General features: G+C 35.3%; 1 protein-coding gene across 5 annotated transcripts in view; it reads left to right on the forward strand.

Annotated features, from left to right (window-relative positions):
* Nucleotides 1–23,283, forward strand: part of PTPN3 (protein tyrosine phosphatase non-receptor type 3) — a 122,212-nt gene that overhangs the window by 36,363 nt on the left and 62,566 nt on the right. For 2 of the 5 annotated variants that reach the window (XM_056484333.1, XM_056484334.1), the window contains exons 3-10: nucleotides 2,043–2,150; nucleotides 2,294–2,351; nucleotides 3,383–3,461; nucleotides 4,819–4,863; nucleotides 5,772–5,824; nucleotides 14,463–14,583; nucleotides 18,305–18,392; nucleotides 23,055–23,143. In XM_056484333.1, the coding sequence (XP_056340308.1) occupies nucleotides 2,043–2,150; nucleotides 2,294–2,351; nucleotides 3,383–3,461; nucleotides 4,819–4,863; nucleotides 5,772–5,824; nucleotides 14,463–14,583; nucleotides 18,305–18,392; nucleotides 23,055–23,143 (641 nt within the window). Of the gene's footprint in view, nucleotides 1–2,042; nucleotides 2,151–2,293; nucleotides 2,352–3,382; nucleotides 3,462–4,818; nucleotides 4,864–5,771; nucleotides 5,825–14,462; nucleotides 14,584–18,304; nucleotides 18,393–23,054; nucleotides 23,144–23,283 lie in introns of those variants that run through there. The other 3 variants (XM_056484335.1, XM_056484336.1, XM_056484337.1) reach the window with 3 other exon arrangements.

The raw sequence follows: 23,283 nt of genomic DNA on the forward strand, positions 1-23,283 counted from the left end.
GTCAAGTGGGTGTCCTTTGCTTGAAATTCTGTTTTTCTCTTCCCATCTTTTAAATAGGAAGATAGCTCCTATGAGATAAGGGAAGACCATGGAATATGTTGTTTTTAAATATGTTGTACCCTAATAAAAAATAATAAAAATTTGTCTTTTGAACAGCACTTCCGGCTTTTCTGTTATAAAAAAAATTTAAGCAAAGAATTGAATTGGCTTATAAGTGAACACTTACATACTGAGCAAGACTGGGGCCAGCCACAGTAATGTGGCTTGTACATTCAAGAGATTATTTTCAAAAAAATCAAGAAATTTTCTTAAAAAATCAGAAATAATAAAACCAGAGCTGAATTTTAAAGAAATTTTTTCAAGAATAAAGTGCTTGTCTTTTGGAGTTCAAATAATTTTCCTCAGAGTTTTTGTTTTAATGGTTTGGGGTTTTTTTGAGTTGGGGTTTATGTGCGCAGATTATTTCTGCTTTTGGAAAAATCTTAAACTAATTAGGACACTTTTTTTCTTTGATTTTCTTTTTTTCCATAAAAAAGTAAACTGGCCTGATTTTTGCTCTGTTCAGAAATTCTGTATATAAAAATCTACAGCTAAGATGCCATACAGCTCTGCACTCACCAAATACCGTTGCAGGCAAAACAGACTGAATTTGGGGATAATCACTGAATTTACTACAAACAAAATCAGAGTGGGATGAGAAGTAACATGAATATAAAAAACACCTTCTCACCCCTCATCCCTCCTTCTCAGGCTCTGCCTTCTCCCCTGCAGTGGCACAGGGAGACAGGGAATGGGGATTTTAGTCAGTTTGCCACAGATTGTTTTACCTGCTGCTCAGGGAGAGGAGTCCTTACCCTGCTCCAGTATGGGTTCCCTCCCATGGGAGACAGTTTTCCATAAATTTCTTCAATGGGCTTCCTACAGGTCACAGTTCTTCACAAATTGCTGCAATATGGATCACTCTTCCCTGAGGTGCCGTCCTTCAGGGTCACAGGTTCTACCAGTGTGGGTTTCTTTTTCTCTTTGTGGGTCTGCAGATCCCTGCCAGGAGCCTGTTCCACCACTGGCTTCTCATTGATTCACAGCCTTCTTTCAAGCATCCACCTGCCCTGGCATGGAATCCTCCACAGGCTGCAAGTGGATCTCTGGCTCTCTTGTGGGACTCCATGGCTGCAGGAACAGAGCTGCTTCACCATGGTCTGCAAGGGCATCTCTGCTCTGGTGCCTCCCCAGGACCAAAATCTAGCCACACAAACACAATACAGCAAGCTATTTATTACTTATTAGCATATTTAGGATTGCAGTCTTTGTGTTTTCTTTCCGTGTTTGGTGGTGTTTTTTTTAATAGAATTGGTTCACAGTGTTCTTTGGCAGAAGTTGGTTCATGTGTTCTCCACAATGCTATGGCATGGGGATTTTTTTGGTTTGGAGGGAAATTATACCAGCCTTAGACTTCTGATCTCTGCTGCCTGTTTGATACCGTGTTGCACATCTAGGCAGAAAATGGTGTGGCTGAATGGCAGCTGAGCATGTAGGCACTAAGAGGCAGGTGAGAGTGCAGGCTGAAGTATGGGATCTTATGGCTGGATCACAGGATCCCCATCCTGTATACTTTGCCTTTAGCTGATGTGGAAGCACGGCTTCCTTTGTGCAGCTTTGTGGTGATAGCTAGGGTCAAAGCAGCCCCACGTGTCTGCAAGCCATCCCTGCAAGCTGCTGCTCCAGAGAAGGACATTGCTCCCACTGTGGGCGAGGGAGGGGTGACCTGCTTGCAGTTAATTTGCTGCACCTGCATCAAGGGCTGGAATACATGTCTGTTTCTGTTAGGAAATTTCATGTGCCTAAGGTATTTTGGGAAGAAACCCAAACCTTCATCGGAATAAAATTCTTATTCCTGAAAAACTTTGAAATGATGAATTAGCAACTATTTTTACTCATGAATTGCATTAGAAAAAAAAACAAAACCAAATTAGTTTCAATTAATTGTATCTTAAAATGTAAAAGTGTTGCAGGGTTTCACTTATAAACTTTTCTGTTTTCAGAAACAAGACACTGGACAGATTTTGTTGGATATGACCTATAACCAGCTGGGTGTGACAGAGAAGGAGTATTTTGGTTTACAGCAAAATGAGACTTCAGTAGATTCACCTGTAAGTATAGTAAATAATAAATGTGTGTGCATGTATACGTGTGTATAAATATATACACATGCATGTATACACACGTATTCATGCACACACATACATATAATGAAACAGTATTTATTTGTAAAAATTTTTAATCTATCTAATAGTTTTTCATTTCACAGCGATGGCTTGAACCAAGCAAACCTATTAGAAAACAGTTAAAAGGTAAGACTTGTTTTTATTATCTTGATTGTAACTTTGTAGTTCTGTTTTTCTATGCTCCTATGACTAGAACAAATGCATATTGTCCAGATGGTAGATTTTTCTTCAAGAGCAAGTCTTGTGTCTATCAGTCTTTTCAGCAGATCCTTCTGCTTACTCCTACCTGAGTGGAAATAAGACCTGGTAGATTATTAACTTTGATGCTGTAATAGCAGCTAAACCTGGTTTCTGAGCAGTGTTAGACATGCTTAGATGGCATGAAAGTAGTAGTCATATTGTGGTGCCAGAATTCCTCCTGAAAGAGATACAAAGGAAGAGGGGTTTTGATTGAGTTTCATGTGTAGGTTCTGGCAATTTCTTGTCTCACATACAGTAAGAAACTCTGAATTGCATTTTTATTAAAAAACACATAACCAAAAAACCAATGCTACATACTTCCAGGTGCATTTGTTGTACTAGCAGGTCTTGTTCTATACAACTTCGGGTAACACAGAATGCTCACCAGGAAGGACAGGCCAGCCAGCAAAAACTCTGGCTTGGAGAGTAGCTTAGGAGGCCTGAGTAGCACTGTCTTAGTTTGTGCTGTCACACTTGAGCTGTGTTTTTCAGCAGTCTCATTTCTACCTTGGGCTACAGATCATGCATTTTTATTTCAATTCATACACAAAAGTAGTTTGGTGATTTAATGTAAGGTAGAACTGAGCATTATCCCAACTGAGAATCCTTAGATATATTTAGTGCTTCTGTCTCTCATAATACTTAGGAGGCAAAGGAAGCTCAATAATGTCTTTTATGCAAAGTAGAATATGCAAAGGTCATTTTTAAAATGAAAGCATTACTACATGTGAGAGTATTCTCAAAGTTGATGTTGGGCTGTGAGGAGAGACTTCTCATAGTTCCTTTTAGTTTTATTAAAAGATACATGAGATTTCTGTGTAGTTGTTCATGTAATTTTTCTGTAAATATAGAAATGAAAATATTAGGCTCTTTCCATTTTGAACTAAAGATTGATTTGCTCTTCTAAAATATTGCAGGAGGTTTTCCCTGCACGCTTCATTTTCGTGTAAGGTTTTTTATACCTGATCCTAACACACTTCAGCAAGAACAAACCAGGTAACTTCTGTTTGATGTTTGCTTCCATGAACTAAGAATGTGTCTTGCCCATGTCTGCAGCTTGGCAAATTGTGCTTTATTACATAGGTAACTTTGTGTAACTATTGGTATTGAATGCATATGGAATGGAGAGCTTGATGCCATGCTCATTACGAGTAGTTTCTCATATACACAGCTTACAGCTCTGAGATACAGCAGGAGTGTAAGTTATTACAAAGATGTAGGTGTTAAAAGTACATTTATTTGTGTCTTAATTTTTTTTTTTTTTTTGTCTGTATGCCCTAAGTCTATCTCTCTTAGAAGTTTTGTATCAACACTGAGTCAGTTTTGAACATGTGTAGTAGATTTAATGCTGAGGGTGTGGGAGGGTGGGGTTTATTTTTTCTGGGGTAAGAACAGATAGCAGTTCTTGTTTTCCAGTTTGCCCATTACTTGTAACATACAAAGATGTATAATGCTTCAGTTTACAATAGACTTCTAAAGTTTTCTTTTTTAACCTGTCTCTGAGTTTTTGGGGTGGTGGGGTGCATGAATTATAAGCAATTTTCAATTAATTTGTCACAATATTTTAATTGCATACTTGTTTTGTTCAGTGCCTGTAATTTGGAGCTTAGAATTTGAAGGCACACATTAATCTGGCCATTAATCTGGCATTTCTGTAGCACTTTCATTGCTTATTAATTTCAGTGACTTGGGAATATAAATAGTACAACATGTGAAATTATGTTTCTTGTAGAAAATTTAGCTTTTGACCTGTTTTGTTATTTGTTAATCATGCAGTTAAAGCTGTTCTGCAGTTTAAAACTGAAATTATTCTAAGGTCTCTTTAACGTTCTTCACATGCCCACTCTTTAGTATCACTATTAGTTAACATTGTCAAACACACTAATAAGAAGACTGAACTGCTCTTAGAGAATTGTTTTAAGAGCTTTTTGTTAGCATATGCTGCTAGAGAAATGTCTCATCCTCCATTGAGTAGCTCTCCCAGTCAGCTTTGATTGAGATTTGGGATGCTTTGCCTTTTTTTGAAATTATTTTTTAAAAGTTGCATTCAAAATGAGTATTCCAGGGAGAAAAAGAGTGCAATTCAGTAGTTTGGTTTGGTTATTGTGGTGTTATTGCAACATTAATACTGTGGCCCTGGAGTTTCAGTAGAGAATGCCAAAAAACCTTAAAAATGTTGTGAGAGTAAGTGGGTGTATGATTGTATATTTGTAAATGCCACTAATATTTGTTCATCTGTTTGTATAGCTTGCTGGGAAATCTAATGAAATAAAACTAATATATGTAGCTATTTAAATCATACCATTTAAAAATAAATGCATATTTGTTTCTTTTCCAAAAAAATATTTTCTAGGCATTTATTCTTTCTGCAGTTGAAGACTGATATTGCAGAAGGAAGGTAATAAGAAGAATCTTCAATTTCTCTATAATTCTTTTAAAATAAAATTTAAAAGCCTTTTACCTGAGGGTATTGTTGATGTAAAATTGAGGGTATTGTTGCTGTAAAATTATCCCAGTTATCCCATAAATATGCCTTGTGAAACATTACTTTAGAGGAAAATCCTATTGCTAGGAAATATTACAAGTTTTCTCATAGCTCACTTATTAAGAACAGTTTAGAAGTCTGTTGTGAATGAGCTGTAGGAGATGCTGTGTGTCAACAGGCTCAACATCAGCCACAGAGATATTTATGCAAGGCTTGGTGTGCCAGACATGGAATTCCAAGCCTGAAGACCTACTACCTAGTGCAGTAATCAGGAGCAGCAACAGCAGTTCATGTTATCATTTCTCATGATTTCAGGGTATATTACCTGTATAGTGGGCATATAACCAATGATTTATTTGACTGTGATTTCTGTGCATTTGTACATTTTAAAAAAGGATAAAGGAAAATGTGGTTCAAGTATTTGCTGCCAAATCTCAGTTGCCTACAGGTGTTGGCTTTTTTCTTTTATAGAGTCAGTTTTGGTCATAAGATCAGAGCTGTCTTTGTGCTTGGCATTTGTGTAATTTTAGTATTTATGTCTAGTTTTAAATACACCAGAACGCAGCTATTAAAGTAATGTCCAGAGCCCCATAAAAATATTTTTATTTTTCTTTCCTGAATAAGTATCCAGTAAGAATCTGAGCATGTCCTTTTCTGATTAGACTTAAGGAGCTTTTTAATATCCAGTTGTACTGTGCTTTAACAATCAAACTTAGTAAGAAAAAATTAGATACTCTTTGAAGATAAATTAGTCTGAGACAGTTTCAATAAGACACACATACAGCCTATGTTTAAATAAAATTATTTCCTCTCCATTCCAGGTTGTCATGCCCTATGGATTCTGCTATTGTCCTGGCATCATATGCAGTACAATGTAAGTAATAACCAACCGTTATTTTGTTAATGAATTAATTTCATTTCAACTACTTTCTTGGCTGTTTGGCGCTGAAAAGTCAGGAGAGATTTCTTTCCTTATCTGTTTGTGCAGAGTATTCAAGTATGCAGGTGCAAGTTATTAAACCAGCTTCCAGAGACAGTCTAAATAGAATAAGAACACTTTTTAGGTCCGTCAAAAAACAGGTTGATACAAGAATAATGTTGCTATTTATGTGTGCTTCTGACTGCTAGCAAAAAAGTCAGGTTTGTGTTCTCAGTGGAAACAAAACCATGAAACTTACTGTGCTTTACAATAGCTATGGGAAAGCATTCCAAGGGAATAAGTGGTCATCTAGAGAACAGATAAGAGGAAGGTAAACTCATGATTAAGAAACTACAGTGTTCTTACACAATGGAATTTTTGTCACTTATGTAAAACTGACCCTTTGCAGTACATTTAAGGTGACTCTACATATAAGAAGTTACATTCTTCTAATCTGCCTTCAAGTGGCAAAAAAAAAATTCAAATGATGATACTAGAAAGACATCTTCTGTAGGAAAGCCAGACTGGAGTCTGACAATGCCTCACAAGTATCCTCAACAGATAGAGAAAAACAGCTGGAGGAAGACCTTTCTCATTAAACAAATAAAGAAAAAAAAAAAGGTTGAGGGTTTAGTGGAGTTTGCATATTTGTTAAAATAGTCAAGGGAAAGTAAAGAATAGTTGTGTAATTATTTGGCTGAATATCATTTCTTTTATGGAAAGGCTAACAAGGCCCACAAAAACAATTGAGGTAATTTTTGTTTGAAATAAGAACCAAGCTAAAATAATTAAAGTGTGGTTTTCAAAGGAGAATGTGATAAATTCTTAGTATCTATCTAAGAGTCTATGAAATATTTGCTTTTATGTTTAAGCATGTCATATGTTGCACCCTTTTGTAAAGTGAAATTGTAATCAGATTCAAGCTTCAGTAAGAACAGTTGGAATTTTCTATAGTATGTGGCAGTCCCAGTTTTGAACTGAATGAAATGCATCCTGCTCTGGTGTTTCTGAGGCCCAGTAAGGGCACTTGAGGGCTGAAACACTCTGCACCATTAGGATTGCTAAATGAACTATTGGTGATCCAGTTGAGCTAAAGCTCAAAAATGAAGAATGAAAAGGTTTTATCACAAAGTGGAATTAATGTCGTATCTAGTGTACCCCAAAGTTGTTCCTGTTTCCCCTTCAGTTTTATGACTGTTCCCTGTTTAGTGCTTAGTTTAGGGTATCTACTAATGCAGTTATCTGTACTAAAGGAGAACAATAGAAAGACAGTGAAGATTGTCAAAGGGTGCTAGGGTGTGTTTTAATCATTGGCTTTCATGGTGGATTCTGGATTTCCCATTAAGCTATTTGCCTGTTTTTTCTAACTCCTGATAGTGCTGCTTTTACCAGGAAGTGGGGATTTTATTTTTGGTTTCTTTTCCTTTTTTAGTTAAAAAAAGCCAAAGCACAAAAAACCCCAAACCCAAAAGTAACCTTTTTTTGCTATCTGATTTCCTTTCTGTTGCTGTTGTATGATGCTTATGATATTCATTCTCTGCATTGGTAAGGAATGAAATATATAATTGAAAAACATTCCCTTAAGATTTTTTTTTTTTTTTTTTTTTTGCTTTTACCTGAAGATGATGGCATAGAAAAGACATTTTTGAAATCAAAGGTTTCGCAAGGTTTTCTGTGTCATGTTTGCTGCAATTCCCGTCAATTGAAATTAAGTAGTTTTCTATTAGTGTTTTAATTTCTAATCATACATAGTTAGGAGAGCTGAAGTTCTTGGTATAAGGTAGTTGCTTATGAAAGGTTCACTGTCTGAGGTTGTCATGAATCAGTTCTACCTGAGCTATTTACTGCCACTTTCTGCTGGCTTTCAGGCTGTCCTCTCCTTCTGTGGCTTCCCTTGTATGCAGAAAGGGAAATCCTTATTGTCTAACAACCTTGTGGGTTGTTTATTTAAAAGGTGTAGCAGTTGTTGCTGATGAGAGGGCTGAAGCATATTTCTTTCACAGTGTCTGAAGTCTGGTGTTTGATATTCTGCTCTTGCTTCTTAGTTAAAGATTTCCATGTACTCGCTGTCTGGTTGGCCTTCAGAGGCTTTGTCTGAGTTTTGCAAGGGGATGGTTTTCTGGTGGTTTCTGCTGTGCTGCTGGGATGCTACTTCTCTGTAGTGCTCTTTGAGCAGGCATTTGGTCTGAAATAAAGCTCTGATGTGTCCCTCTGCTGCACTGCCTGGTGGGGCTAGGTTACAGGGGAATGCAAGTGGGTGTGAATACTGTGTCTGAATAACATGTGACTGAACCTGATTACGAGCATAGTTCAGACACTTCAAGAATAAGTTGTTACTGTATTATCAGGAATGTGCTTTGTGACAAAAGAGTCAGTGAATGTTTAATTTTTTTTTAAGAAGAATGTGTTAAGGTGCATTTCAAATAATTTCATCATTTTGAAGACACTCATACTGAAAAATTTTAATGATAAATCATGTGTTTTTAGTAGTGTAAAATGGGAATGTTGTACCATCCATAAAAACAAATAAGGAAACCTATACAGTACGACTATTCCTTTTATTAAATTTCAAATGTCACAAAGCTGATCTATCATCACTTGTTTTCTATCACTTTATGTAGCAAATTGCCATTTCCAGGCCATTGTTTAAGTGCCCAGTTACTGGTGTGTAAGAAATCCTATGGGTTTTGTGAGAATATGCTCTTGTGTTAATAAATCCATTGCATAGGGACTTGAATCTGAAGCACAACAATAAAACCAATGAAGATGTTATGAATGCTTCTAAGCTTGACATCAGTTGTTCTTTTCTCCTGTGGTACTGCTCCTCTCAGCCCTGCTTTGGGAACCAGGAATCATCTCTAGCACACTACTGTTGGTCTTTGAGACTTTATTCAGAAAGGGGTTGACTGCTTGGTAGGGATGCAAATGGACTTTAACCTCTTCTAAGGGAAGGAAGGCTGGTCATTAGGAGTCAAGGAAAGCTGAATTTAGTGTGAAAGTCTCTCAGGAACTGGGAATTAGGAGAGTTAGAATTTTAGGAATGTAAGAAGGTAGAGGTGGGCTGTAAGACTTAGAGAAACAGCAACAGCACCTCCACATTGAGGCCTGACTCTTCTAACTTGCCATAATTTTGCCTCACTTTATAGAAATTAGGTTGACTCCTCAGACTTACTAGTTTATGGAGACTGCTCTCTTTTCTTGGTTAGCATTTGGGGATTTTCCTGTGTGTGCTCCCCACCCATGCTTTCTTGAAGTGGAATAGTGCTCAGAAGGACATCTCATGTAAGCTGAGAGATTTGCTTACAGATCAGCCAGGTTTCTGCTTCTTTCCAGTGCATCTTTAACCCTTGTGCCTTAGGATCAAAATCAGATTGGACTAATAGAGAGAACTTGGAGCTGAATTTCCAGTGTTTGAATTTACTTACTAGTAAATTGGGTAGTCTGAGGATTGTATGCATGTCACATCTGTTCTTCTGAAACCTGCATCAGTGCTGTTCAGTCAGAGGTACCTTTTATCATATCTTACAGTACCTGTCATCAGCAGTGCCAGTGTTATCATGTGATGGTGGTGAAACTCCCAATACAAGAATCAGCTTGGGGAGAGTAACTGAAATACATTCTTATTTTCTTCCATATGGTTCACTGAATTCTAGATTGCAGCTCCTGAGCTTGTTAGCATCTCTGTACAATGGATCCTCTAAGAGTGTCCTGATTGTTTATATACAGCAACTTCCCAGGTCTTTTGGGCTGATTTTCCTTAATTACATTTTACAGTTGTGTTATGTGATACAGAGGTCACTTCAGGAGATCATTGCTTCAAATATTGTTTTTATGATGGTCTTCCACTAAGACACAAATAATTTTTTGAACTATAGCATTTCAAAACAAGGTACAGTCCCCAGAGTGGAGGACCCCAGATTGGGATACTGGCCAGTGCTGTAGCTGAAGGAGCTGACTTTCTGCAGCGCCTCATAGACTTGATACTATTCTTCTGTAGTTTTAAGTTGGATGAACCTATTAAATATTTTTGTGTAACATAACTAAAAAGAGGAGAAGAAGAGTCCTCGGACCAAGGTCAAGGTCCATGTAATACAGTACTGCACTCATGGTAACAGCCTCAAATTGCACCAAAGAAGGTTCTGTATTAGGAAAAATTTTTCCACCAGAAGGGTTGTCAGGCTTTGGAAGAGGCTGTCCAGGGAAGTGTGGAGTCATCATCCCAGGAGATATTTAAAAAATGTGTAGATATGTCATGGAGGGATATGTTTTAATGGTGGGCTTGGCAGTGCTGGGTTTAGGGTTGGACTCAATGATCGTAGAGATCTTGTCCAACCTAAATGACTTTGTGATTTTCAAATGAGTAGTGGTGAATGATGAGAAACAACATATATGGTAGAGGATCAGATGCATTAGTTTTGTAAAGCCTCACAATGTTTGGCAGTACTGGTAACTATTCCCTTAAGTCTTTTATCCCAATACTTCCTCAAAATAAATACTCTGTACTTTGAATTATACTTTTCTTTTCTGAATAGTTTTTTTTTATTGTGTCTATATGGTTTCTGAAGTACATGCAGAAACAGAAACTCAGTATACTTTATAGTTTCTAATTTGTTTCTTCCTTTTCTTTGTGACTATTTTTTTGTGTCATTGTTTAACTGTGTTTGGGTTTTGAGCTGCTGATTTTTATTTTTTAGTTCCTTTAATAAAAGGCATTACAAGGACTGGCTCATTTTTCATTCTGGAGTGGTAAATAACTTGGAGACTACCATTGTGCATGCATAGTTTTCTTTTTTTTTTTCCCCCTCCACAAATGTTCCTTTGTTTTTATTAATGCCTAATTTCTCATTCTGTCTTACCACAAAATGGCCAGCTGTTGTAAGTGGTCATAAGCAGCTATTTACAGTCATGCCTAGGCTGAACATTTTGTAAGGGCTCTTGAGTGTGAAGCATTATTTCCTTTTACAAAACAAATTAGTTTTAACTCACATGATAACTAGTTCTACTTGTCCTATAGGCACATCACAATTACTTAGGGACTGAGCGGGTTAGTGTTCATGTTTGCATCCTTATTTGGATTCAGGTTCCACTTGTTTCAACACCTTTCCTTCTCTCAACATTCACTTCTGAGGATTTTGGTACTTTTAGGAATTTCTCTCTGGAAACCATTTTCAACATGGTGTCATTTTGCTCATTTCAATGTACCTTTTTAATCTGTCATTAATAAGTATCTACATTTATATAGTGGTTCTTTGAAACTGAATTCTGCTCTAGCAGATTGTTTTCTGATTCCAGAAAAATTTTAATACTTGAATAATTTGTAGTTGCTGTTGAGAAACAGCTTATGCTGTTCATATGTTTATGAAGTTCATCTTTTTTCTGTTCTCTTTTTGTGCCAAGAAGCAATTGCTTAAAATTTCTAAACTGATTAAACTGTGTAGATTAAGTATCTTTTCTTTTTGTACCTCAGTCTTCATATGAAGATAAATTAATCATTAGCCTTTAACACTACATTTCACCCTCATGTCAAGAATGTGTCATAATTGCTGTCCTGATTTGAAGGCCAGTTATGTGATCCTAACTATGTTTTACTCCTAGACTGCAATTTTATACCTGAGGATTTTTACAATTTGTATGCAAGACTCTTCCCTGTGAACTTGATCTTTATATGTAGTTAACCATTTTTTTTTAAAAACAGGCAACTCAATTCACTTTTGTGCTTTATTCACGTGACCTAAAATATTAAAATTGTAAAAAAGTTAGCTTTTATAGGCATTCCTTTGGGTCAGTTTTTCCATATGATCTATAACTGATCATCATGGTTAGCCAAGAAGTCATTAATATATTTGCCTTCTTGTATCTGAAGTTATTTAAAATGCCAGAAATAGGTTCTGGTGCTATTACTTTGTATGCAATTTTAAAAATTATTGTTATTTACAAGCAAAGTCTGTAGAATTGGTGAACAATGTCATCTGCTCCTTAAAAGATATCTGAACAAATTACTTTCGAAAAAAGTATGTAGAATATATATATGAAGGCTTGTTTAGGCTTCAATAAGGCATTGACAGATCCTATGCTCTGTAAACATATATGATCTCAAGTGTTTCAAGCACTTATAAGCTCTTATTTTGTTGGAAATTTGTAGAGCTAGTGTTTTGGCATGTTGACATGGCTATTGAGCTCTTCTTTTACAAGAAATCAAAAAATGAATATTCTCTTCTTACTGAATATGGCCTTCTAAATTAATGGTCCATCACATTCCTTTCTTTAAAGCTTTTCATATTAGACATATAACTCTAAAATAAAATATTTTGATATTCAAATGTCAGGGGTTTGTTTGGTTTTTTTTTTTTTTTTGACTTATCCTTATATCTCCTTTCTTTTACTGTGTGCTATATTGTTTGCCAGTTATAATAAATTAAAGAGCAACAGAGGTCTAGAATGGAGAAAGGTTAAAATGTTATTTTTATACTCTATCTTCATTGACTTAGTATCTGCTGACTCATGATCAGAGCAGGAGAAACTCAGATTAGAAATAGGTATTTTGTATTTCGTGCCCTTCTGCTCTCTTCTGGAGAAATACAGTAAAGAGATAGGAGCATCGTGGGTTATTATTCTTGCTGATGTCTTGATATGTCCTAACTTTTTTTCCTACTTGGATAATTAAATCTTACACAAGATCATTAGTCTTGCAAGATGTTTCTTTTCTACTGTAACAGCTGGCTAGAGAGTTGGAGAAGCTAAATTGCTCCCCTGGTTGGCATGGCCTCAGGTAGCTAGTAGCAAAAGGGGAAAAAAAAGAGTAGCCTATTTTAAAGATTAGGAAGAAGACTCTATCTCATAATGTATGAAGGAATAACAGTTGTCCAATAATAACTTTAGAGAAGGTAACATTATAGTAAAAATACCTTTTCCTATTGCAAACAAAATTGAAGTCGAAAACTATATTTTATTCCTGGCAATTTGGTCTTTTCCCATTGGCAAGACTGGAATTCAAACTGGCTGCAACAAACCTTTAAGATGTAGATTCATAGAAAAGATGAGTTGTGTTAATGACTAGTAAGGGAAAGGATCCTCAATCAACTACTGTCATTGTGAAATTGTGGATTTTATTTCATACTGTTATTGGCATACTATTTAGTTCTAAAAGTTCAAAATTTTCACTTTTATTGTTGCTTTAGACTTAGCATTGCCAGGCTTGGACTTTTTCAATATATGGATGTTCCTAAAAATCATTTCAATTTCGTATGATACTTGTGCATCTTCTGTCTTGGTTGGTTTGGGATTTTTTTGTTTTGGTTTGTTTTTTCTTGTTCTTATTTCTTGTTCTTCTTCAGATAAATTTTATAGTAATGTTCAAATACGTGTTTTGGCTGTCAAGGTAAATATTTAGTCATTTGCTTCCCATTTGGTAATTAATTTAAAGTTTGGGCTATCTTTAAAAAGAAAGAACTAAGTATGCAAGACCATCTGCATTCAAAGTAAATTAGTTACTCTTTATCATTCCATTTTTTATTTAAATATCTCTGATGCAGACAATTAGGTGTGCAACTATATTAGCTTTTGACTGCATTTCCCTGGAAATTGTCTTGTGTCATTGTAGTTCCATTTTCTGGGCCATATAAACTATGCAGTTTGAATATATATTAAGTATATTAGTTATCCCCTGCATTACAGATCCTATATAATTACTATGTGTAAGTTATTTCTGGTGTGCCTCTCATGCCCCTCAACTTGAATCACTTAAATATCTCCTTTGTACTTTTTAAAAAAAAAAAATCTGTAAAATAGTGTTAATATTATTGATAGTATATCCTAAAAGTGTGCTCTTGAACTTTGATTTAGTTGAGGAGCTTTTGATGCTGAATTGTTTGCAGCCTATCAATTACCTTATTTTGTGTTAATTTGCAAATCGTACCAATAACTTCTGGGAAACTTTAAGGCTTTATAATCACTGTTACATACTCCTTATGAAAAAGAAGATTAGAACAGGTTATAGTTATTTACTTTTTGCTGCAGCTTGGTAATATTATGTGTCAATCAGCAGTTATTTCACGTGTTCTGTTGAGTAATTCACAGCTGAAATTCTGGGATAGTGCCAGAGTTGCTAGTAGAGTGATTTCCACCTGAATTTGTGAAGAGTGGATGCTTTCTAAGTGACAGATCTTGTTGAAGACTTCTAATATGTTCTAGTCAAGTAAATGTGTCAAATTGATTTCATTTGCCATCTCTTACTGAAGCAGTTTGGTGTTCTCTGATATAGCAGTGCTGCACATCCATGTGGACACGGCACATGACGTCTGTCTGCTGCTGTTACAGGTTGTGATGCTAAAGTCAGGCTACACAAGCAACTAAATAAAGTACTGAGTCATTCAGTGCCTGAGACTATAGTTATGGTTAGTGTATTTTGGAAAAAATCCTACTTTCCTGAGGTCATACAGTTCCCTATGTTCAACACATCTTGTCTGTTGGGAAATAATTGGTAATTTCTTCATTTTCCCATATGTGTATGTGTTTTAATGAGAAGCAATTTCTTTTAAACAAAAATCCAATTAACTATGAAAACTTTGTATATGTGTTTCTTGTTTCTTAACAGCACAACTTGGAGACTATAATGCTGCAGTGCATTGTTCAGGATATCTGTCAAATTACAACTTCATACCAGAGCAGAACAAAGATTTTCTTACCAAAGTAGAAACGCTACATGAGCAAAACAGGTAATGTAAACTTTTAGTTCTCTCTCACCTCTTGAGCTTTTAAGTAAAAAAAAGGTGTCAAAAGGAAGACTCAAGTTCTTAGTAGTTTCATTACAACAGACAGTTGTATTTCATAAAACTTCAGTTAAATGAAATACTTGGGTTTATCATAGAGGTGTTAGATTAATTCAGAGTATGATGTTAATGTGTTGAAACATTTAAATAAATTTTTAGTTATAACCTACAGTAGAGTAGTTAACCTTAAACATTATTAAAGGTAACAATCTGAAACACTATACTAGATGCTTGAGGGGTTTGCTGCTTGAAGAACATTTGATCATTTTTCAAATTCTATAGTTTTTTTTGTCAATATATGTGGAAAAAAAAACTCCAAGAAATGCCATAACCATAAAACACTTCAATTAACTTTGTGCTTTCGCTCCCCTCTCCTGAGTGTAATTCAAAGGCTGCAACAGATTATTTCAGTCAATGCACTGCTAATTATTTTTTCTGACCCTGCTGATTTATCTCTTGTAAGACTGCAGCTTTGGAATTAGTGCTGTTGATCAGGTACTTGCAAGCTGAATGCAAATATACCAATCCAAGAAATTGTCTGTGAGCAAATGAAATCCAAATCTCTCTAGGCTTGTTTTCTCTGTCTGTATCTTAACTGCAGCAGAGCTAATTCCCCACTCTCTTAGTTTCTTTGATTTATACCCTGAAATGTTTCCATTTTTGTCTCTTCGTAATGTCCTTCAGCTGTTTTTTCTTCACATCTTTCAATACTCTTACTTTTCCCTCTAGTGTCTTTACTGCTGATGGGTGTAGTGAGTAGTTCTGAACTTCATGTGTGCTCCCTAGCCATACAGAATAGACATTGTCATTTACGGAGCAAATGAAGATAAGCACTGAACTCTTAACTCCAACCATCCTTTCTGTTGGAGATACTAATCTGGACTGCTTTCTGAACAGCTCATGTTCAGGCATGCAATAGCTAATGCCTCTACTCTTTCCAAATTTATTTGCAGTTTCCAGTAGGCTCAGTAGTTTTTTTGAGGGGGAGTTTTAGACAGGAATGGATAAAATTCCTTATCTTTAGGAAGCAGTCATCTTGGAGACCACTGAGGGAAGTTTCTGAAGAGTCTTGAAGTGGCTGGGTTGAGCTCGTGTATTTAGTGCTGTGGTAGCAAGAGATATAAAACTGGTTATGCTCTGCAAAGGAAAGATCAGAAGTTAGCATTGGTCCAGACTAAGGTGTGGTGGGATCTGTTGGAAAGACTCCTTTCTTCCCTGGGTCCTTTCAGTGATATCAATGCTTTTGTTGTGTCTTTTGGTGGGGTGAAGCCTTTATGGTTGAGAAGTTTAACTTCTGTATTGGAATTAACAGAGATGTTGGTAATTGAAGGTCTGAATAAAAATATGGAGTAGATTGGACTGGAAAAAAATATTCCTTTATTGCTTTGACACCTCTTTTGAAACTTAGCTCTTAAGACCAATTTACTTCAGAGGGCAAGAAGAGGCAGACAAATTTTTGTTTATTCTGGCAGTATTTCCTGCATACTCCTTTGGCATTCGTAGAGAATACTTATGTCTCAGACATGAATTGCACTAGATCAGTGCCAAGAACATACTTGACAAGAATGATTCTGGTGTTCACCAGGGATGCTGGGAAGGAAACATGGAAAGGAAGAGTACTTTTTTACCTCTTGAGAGAACATTATTGCTTTGGAATGAGATTTCTGCTAATCTGGAACAAAAAATATAGCTATCAACCATATAGGTTATCTGCAAATTATCATAGCTTTGAAACTGATATTCTTATATTACAGAGTTTCAAAGCTAACCCTATAAACATCTATCCTTTTTTCATTCTTTGGTGTTATCCTTTGGAAACTTCCACAAAGGAAAAGGCTTGAATTGCTGAAATACAGACTTGAGAAGTTATGTGTTGTGTTATGTGTTGTAACTCAGTTCAAGGTTTTTGTTACCCAGATTTTATGTTGCTTTGCAAAATCTGAGGAAGTATTCCCTGAGTAAGTCCATGCCACACTATTCAGTACGTAGCTGTTAAGAAAGCATCTATTGTCATATTGAACTGATATAGTTCAGAAATTTTCCTTCTGTGTTCATCCCTAAATCCACAGGGGTTTTTCTTTATGTAGTTGGTTCAGACATGGTTTTTCTGCTGTGTTTTGCTTAGTTACATAAGTAGCCTGAGATCTTAGGATGCAGATATTGTCCAAATTGGTAAGGTTTTCATAGTGCTTGCTTAGATGCAGCCACCAGTTTGAAGAGAAAGATGTATTTGAAACTAAATAGGATGCGTATGTTTCAGATGAGGTTTGTTAGTCCTTGGGTATCAACAACTATAAAAATTGGAACATCAAGACCAGTGTCCTCTTGCTCCTTTATCTCACTGAATAATTGCCATCTGCTTAGGGACCTGAAGGTTTCATTTCACCTCTAATTCAGTAGGAGGATGTAACAACAATGAATTAAAAACCTCTGTCTGTGCTGAAATACCTGTTGGCCCTTCAAGACACAAGGCATGACTGTTCTGGTCTAGATGGAGTATACAAATTAAGAATTAAAATTTGCAGGCATATCTTGTGTTCAGCAGACGTTCTGAACAAAGTACTTGACCAAGTTATTTAAAATGACAGTAATGTACTCCTGCAAACATATTCAGCATCCTTTTACATAACAAAATGGCCATTTTGCATTAGTTTGCTTCTGTAATTTTCTGACACAATGAAAGAGATAAGGTCTACTAAAGTTTTTCAGAAGCAAGGTGACAATAGTCAGTGTACATGTAGATCTGAGAAACCAGTTAAGCTCAAGGTTGTGACAAACAGCACTTTTTTTTTTATCTTTGCTCTCTTTTTTTCTGATATTATGGTATCCTCAAGGCACACTGGCCATGGCTTTCCAGTTCAAGGTAGCTTTCAGTTTTCTGCAGCGTGATATAATATTTCCTAGTGTGGCTGTTTCAGAGTATTGTATTTTGATGGCTTTGCATTTAAAAGGAGGGATATTAATTGGAAATATTAGATGCTGGAGTTCTTAACATAATTCAATGTTATGTCAGCTTTTTGCAGGTTGTACCTAAACTGCATTTGATTAATGTAATTTTATGCATGTTGTTTAGGAAACTCACTTAGCAAAGAGTTGGTTTTACCTGTATTTATAGAATCTTTCTTGGAGATGAGAAGGTCAAATGCTTGTATGTCTTAGCTGCAGGAGAAAAAATATTTCAGGATTTACAGATTTTAGGTAAATTCAGGCTTTTCCTAGGTGAGTTTCATAACTTTTAATCTGTTCTCTCCCTTTTATTTTATTAGTACATTCATGCTTCTAATCTTTCTTCTAAATTATTTCTTTCTGAGAGATTATGAAATATACAATATTTAAAGATACAACTTCTTACTAAAAAGTAAGACTTTATAGGGGAATTGTATCCTCATCCCTTTAAGCATAGCAGATAACAAAGATTTTTCTAAAAAGAGCAGGTCCAGAATGGCTAAGGTAATAAAATAATGAATAATTCACTCAATTTTTTGAGGGTACTTTAGCAGGGCCTTCACCAGTAAAGAAATCATGGCACTATTTAATGTGAGGTCATTTCTCAGACACTGGACTTTGGCATTCTTCTGGTTTTATACATTTGGAATAAATATGATTTAATATCTTTTATTTTTGACTTGTCTGTGGTTCCTATTTATTATTTTTTCCCTTCTTTTAGTGGCCTCAAGAAATCTGAAGCAGAGTCCTGGTATATAAATATAGCAAGAACACTTGAATTCTATGGAGTGGAATTGCACAGTGGTAGAGTATGTTTACATTGTAATTTTTCCCTTGGAAAGTAAATTTATATGCTTTTTTAAACATTAATTAATAGGAGTTAAAAATGTAATATTTAAGTATTGATTTTATCATGTGTTATTTTTAATTAGAATTGGGTAGTTTTTCAGTAACTTGTGTGACACAGATGCTGGGATTTCAACCAAATAAGCTAGAGCTCCTCCAAAGTTCTACAATGTTTTTTTTAAGATAAACTATTTAGTCACTGCAATGCATTTTACTTAATAATTTTACAAAGGCGTTTTAGCATGAAATAAAATGAATGCTCTGTTTAGTGCTATTAGTTGGCAAGTGTTTTAAGAGTTTAATTTCTCTGAATTTTTAGCACAAATTTCTTATGTGTTAAGAATATAGAGTTGTTTTTGTTTTTTTTTTTTTTATTCCTGTATTCCCTGATTCCAGTTTAAATCTAAGAAGTATTTAACATCTTGAGAGATGACCAATAAAAATGCATTTGAAATATTTTAGATACAGGGTGTGCATTGATAAGAAACATGTCCTAGTATTACACTGTCTACTCCTATTTAATTTTTTTACTGCACTGTTTGTCTGAAGTGAATCCCCAAAATGCTTTTTTATTTGTATCCTAGTGTGCAAATTACCTCTTGTGCTTCTATGCAACAGTAAATTGTTTTGGTGTAAGGCTTGTAGTGCAAAAACTAAAGGATTTGTACTGCAGATAATTGATTTCCTAGGTGAAGATGACTTCTATTTTTCTTAACATTTTTTTGGGTTTTGGTAATAATACTGACACTGGTAATTATAATGAAAAATTTCTTTAATGATGAGGAAGGAACAGAAAGAGTAATTTGCTTCCTTCAGCATATTTTCTTGTTTTCCTTTATGCTGCTGTAAATGAGTGATTGTTGCATTGGATTTCTAGGAATTCCTAAAGTGCTTCTGTACGAAGCTGCTGTAATTACATTCATATTCATGAAATACACTGCTCAAAAGGTAGATGCTTTTTTTAAGAAAAGTAGAGAGGAAAGGAAATGATCTTATTAAATCTGACTTTGTATAGGTATCCTCTCTATGTATTGAGTCATCTGTCACCTTTGTACTTTATTGAAGAAGCTCTTAGTGTTACACTTGAGATCACTATATGCACTTAACTTGATTGGATATTTGCCTTTTAACTTCTGTTATAGCCTAGTATTTTGCTAAGCCAACTTGAGTGCTTAGACTTCCACTATGTGACCAGTCTCTTAATATTAACGACATGCTGTTTCTGGAAGGTCTTCCGATTTCCATTATCTTCCCTGAGCTGCAGGCCACTGAACTGCATGCAGGATGTCAGTAGTGGTCATACCAGTCCCAAGCAGAGAAGATAGACTGGATTCAGACATTTTCACCTAAATGAAATTTCACTGCAGACCATCTTGCTACTGTTTCAATTCAAAATAATAGTTTTATTGCAATTCAGTTTTTTAAAGGGTGTAATATTTGAAGTGTTCTGTTTTTCTAGCAGTTGAACTAGACATCTAGACATTTAGAAGCTGCTAGGAAGGAAATAGAAAGCAAACCAGAAAATATCATGCCACCTTTCAAATTGAGTTTCGATATCATTTGGATGTTGAGCTTCATTCTTCTTCTCCCTTCCTTATCTCAGAGTACGTAATGGAAAAAGAAAAGTACCGAGAAGGATAACAATTGTGAATGTTTTACGGAAAAACCTTCTGTAGTAGGTGAACAGCATGCAGAATGTGAATAGCCAACAATGTTCAATTTTTTCCTTTGGTAATAGTCTACCCAAAAAGAGACAGGTTTAAGTAAAGGAACTTTTTCCATAAGGCTGTAGTTGAACTGTAAGTAACACTTTAAGGGATTGCCCAAAGGGAAATAGCTATCAGGAGCAGTTAGGCAGTCCTAGAGTCCATTAAACATAAAAGAAGCTTCTAAACCAGGAAATCCTCTAGCTGTAAATGATCTGAAGCTGAGAAGGGCAGTTGGTAGTAGGGGTGTAGTTGGTTGTCTCTGAAGTTTGGTACTTCCAAAACATCAGTTGCAAGTCAGTTTGGATTGAATGCCATGAGGAAAACCTCTCAGCCAAGAGAGCTCCTGTAGGCCTGTAAGAAGTTTGCAGTCAAGGTTTATGAGCTGCTTCTTCACAGAGGCTGTCCCCTGCCCCTGCTTTGGCAGGGGTTTTTACAGTCCCTCCTGATATCCTTGACCAGATTTAGCAGGGGCTAATTAAACTGTGTCTCTGTGAAAGGCTTTATCTCTGTCGATTCTGATGATCTTGTTACTGTGCATGGCAGAAGAACCAGGTAACACCTGGCTCTTATACTAATGGCCCAAAGAGGCTGGTGCTCCTCTACTGGTGGTTGAGAGTGGGATACTTTTGGATAATGTTTCTTGAAAAAGAAATGAATGTATAGCTTCCTTTTTGTTTTGTTTTTTTTTTTTTGTTTGTTTGTTTGGTTGGTTTTTTTTTGTTTTATGATACGAAGTTAAATATTTAACATGAGTGTGAGCTTTCTTTTTAGCAACTTACTAAACATGCAACTTTAATCTGAGCTCAGTTTTCATATGAAAACATTTCTTTTTTCTGATGAAAAATCTGAACTGCTAAAGTATTTAAAAATTCAATAGTATGAGGAGACTCAGGAGAGTGAATTCAATATCTTAAAACTATATTGATATTTCTTGAATTCCTAATCTCCTTTTCACTCTGGACTACTATCCCATCTGCTCAATAATTAATCTGCCATTAGCTGATCTTTCATTTTTACTCAGCGAGTCGAAAATAGGAAATTTGTTGAATCAGTATTATTTCCGTATCTGCAAAAATCAAGATGGTAATTGTAAATTAAATCAAATATGAATCAGTATGTAACCAGTTAGATGCCTGGCATGATTTTTTTATAACTTTTATAAAATTTTTATCTTTATAACTTTTTCATTATATTCTTCATGTTAGTGTTTTTTTAATAAATATGTGCGTGTTATTTCTTTGTTGTGCAATTTAACAGCATGATGTTTTGAAAGGGAAGTAGCTGTACATCAATATAATATTTCATATAAGAGACCTCTCTTTATGCTATTTCAGTCTCTTGATTTTATGTTTCTTAGGCTCAACACAAGAGAATTAATAATAACAAATAACAGGGGAGATTAGTGATTTGGGCTGGTGCAGAGGAGTGTGAGGAATGAACTTTGTCCTGATAAAGCTTCTGGAGAAAATAGAGTAGTTTAGCCTAATTAATCTCTATCAAGTGTTTTAGATAATCCTTTATTTCTGCTTAATCATGTAGATTTTCAGCTTTTACTGTTAAAGCTGCTTTCTCTTCACAGTATTGATTTTTTAATGCAGGAGCCTGGAGTAAGCTCTAAGTGCTAGTAGTACTATTTTCTACCCTGCTTTAGGTTGGCCTTATCATGGCAGAAACAGCTAAACTACAGGCAGTTAATCTCCTGAATACCTCAGTGTTCTTTCCAAGTATTAAAATACAGGGATGTCAGTTCTGGATTCCTGTGTTATGCTTTGCAAATTAGGTTGGACGTCACTCATGTGCCTGTATCACGCTTCTATTCAACTATTTTTAAAGGATTTATTGTAGACCTTCTACAGTATTGTCAGAGCACATGCTACCTGTTCTACTTTCCTATGCCTTACTAATATAAAGAAGTTGGGATTGGACATGGAGGAAAGCCATATGTTAATTGAGCCCAGAGTACCATCTAGAGGAGCAAGTGTGCTACTGACGGCTTTAAAAGAATCTGTTACCATTGGCTGTCCTTTAAAAACAGTCTGAAACTGCTTTTGAGGCAAACCTGATGTTTTAAACAATGAATTCTACTTACATGTGGATTTATGTATACATTTATTCTGTTTAGAAATCTGTGTAATAACATATAAATGTGTTTTGATCATAAGAAGTAGGAAGCCAAGATTTGTAGCTTCTTTAACAACAGTGTGGGTTTAGGCTCAAAATGATCATACAGCATCTTCCTCTCTTCCTGATTTGTTTTTTAACTCAGATGTTTGCTTATATGAAAGAATGAACTTTCTCTTGAGTAACTCAATACCTAGAAAGGATTGTAAATTTATTATTTTTTTCCAGTTGCATGTATTAAGCTAATGCACAGCTTTTGGTTTAGTTAATAATTGATTTCATTTAGTGTAGGAAATATTCATGTACACGTGTGTTTCTCCAGTATATTTTCATATGCAAAATTGTGGTCACCTCCTGTGCAGTCTTTCTTTGTAAGACCAAAAAAAAAAAAAAGTAAGAATTTATTTCTTCTCTCTTTTTAAAACAGCATATAATCAGGCAATTTTCATTCAGTTCCCAAAATTCTGTGGCATTTACCTGACTAATCTTGGAAGGTACTTCAACTCCTTTCCTGTAATGAATAAGGCTAGACTTGCAAACTTTCTCTTCAGACAGACCTAAGGAACATCTGGGGTAGTAGGATGAACATTGGAACTTGTTTTTAGACTATGTAATAGATATCATCAAAGGAAAGAGATGATAGAAAATCAAAACTCAGAAATTTCATTGATTTTTTTTTTTTTTTCCCTCAAGTGTAGCAATTTAGGTATAGAAAGCTTGGAAATGAATTTATTAGTAGATAAAGGTGAATGACACAAACTTAATCTATGTTCTTACAGTATTTTTCTTTTGTAGGACCTCCATAATCTTGATCTTATGATTGGGATTGCATCCAGTGGAATTGCTGTATATAGAAAACTCATCTGTACAAGCTTCTATCCCTGGTAAATTCCTTTATTGTGAAGAAATGTGTCCAGTTTTTTCAATTTTACTTCAATTTGCTTTCATATTTATTCCAAAGAAGCCTACAATACAGATATATTAATTCTTTATGGAGTATTTCCTTGTGCTTAGATAAAAATGA

This window comes from Oenanthe melanoleuca, chromosome 2 (assembly GCF_029582105.1).
Source record: "Oenanthe melanoleuca isolate GR-GAL-2019-014 chromosome 2, OMel1.0, whole genome shotgun sequence".
NCBI lineage: Eukaryota > Metazoa > Chordata > Aves > Passeriformes > Muscicapidae > Oenanthe > Oenanthe melanoleuca.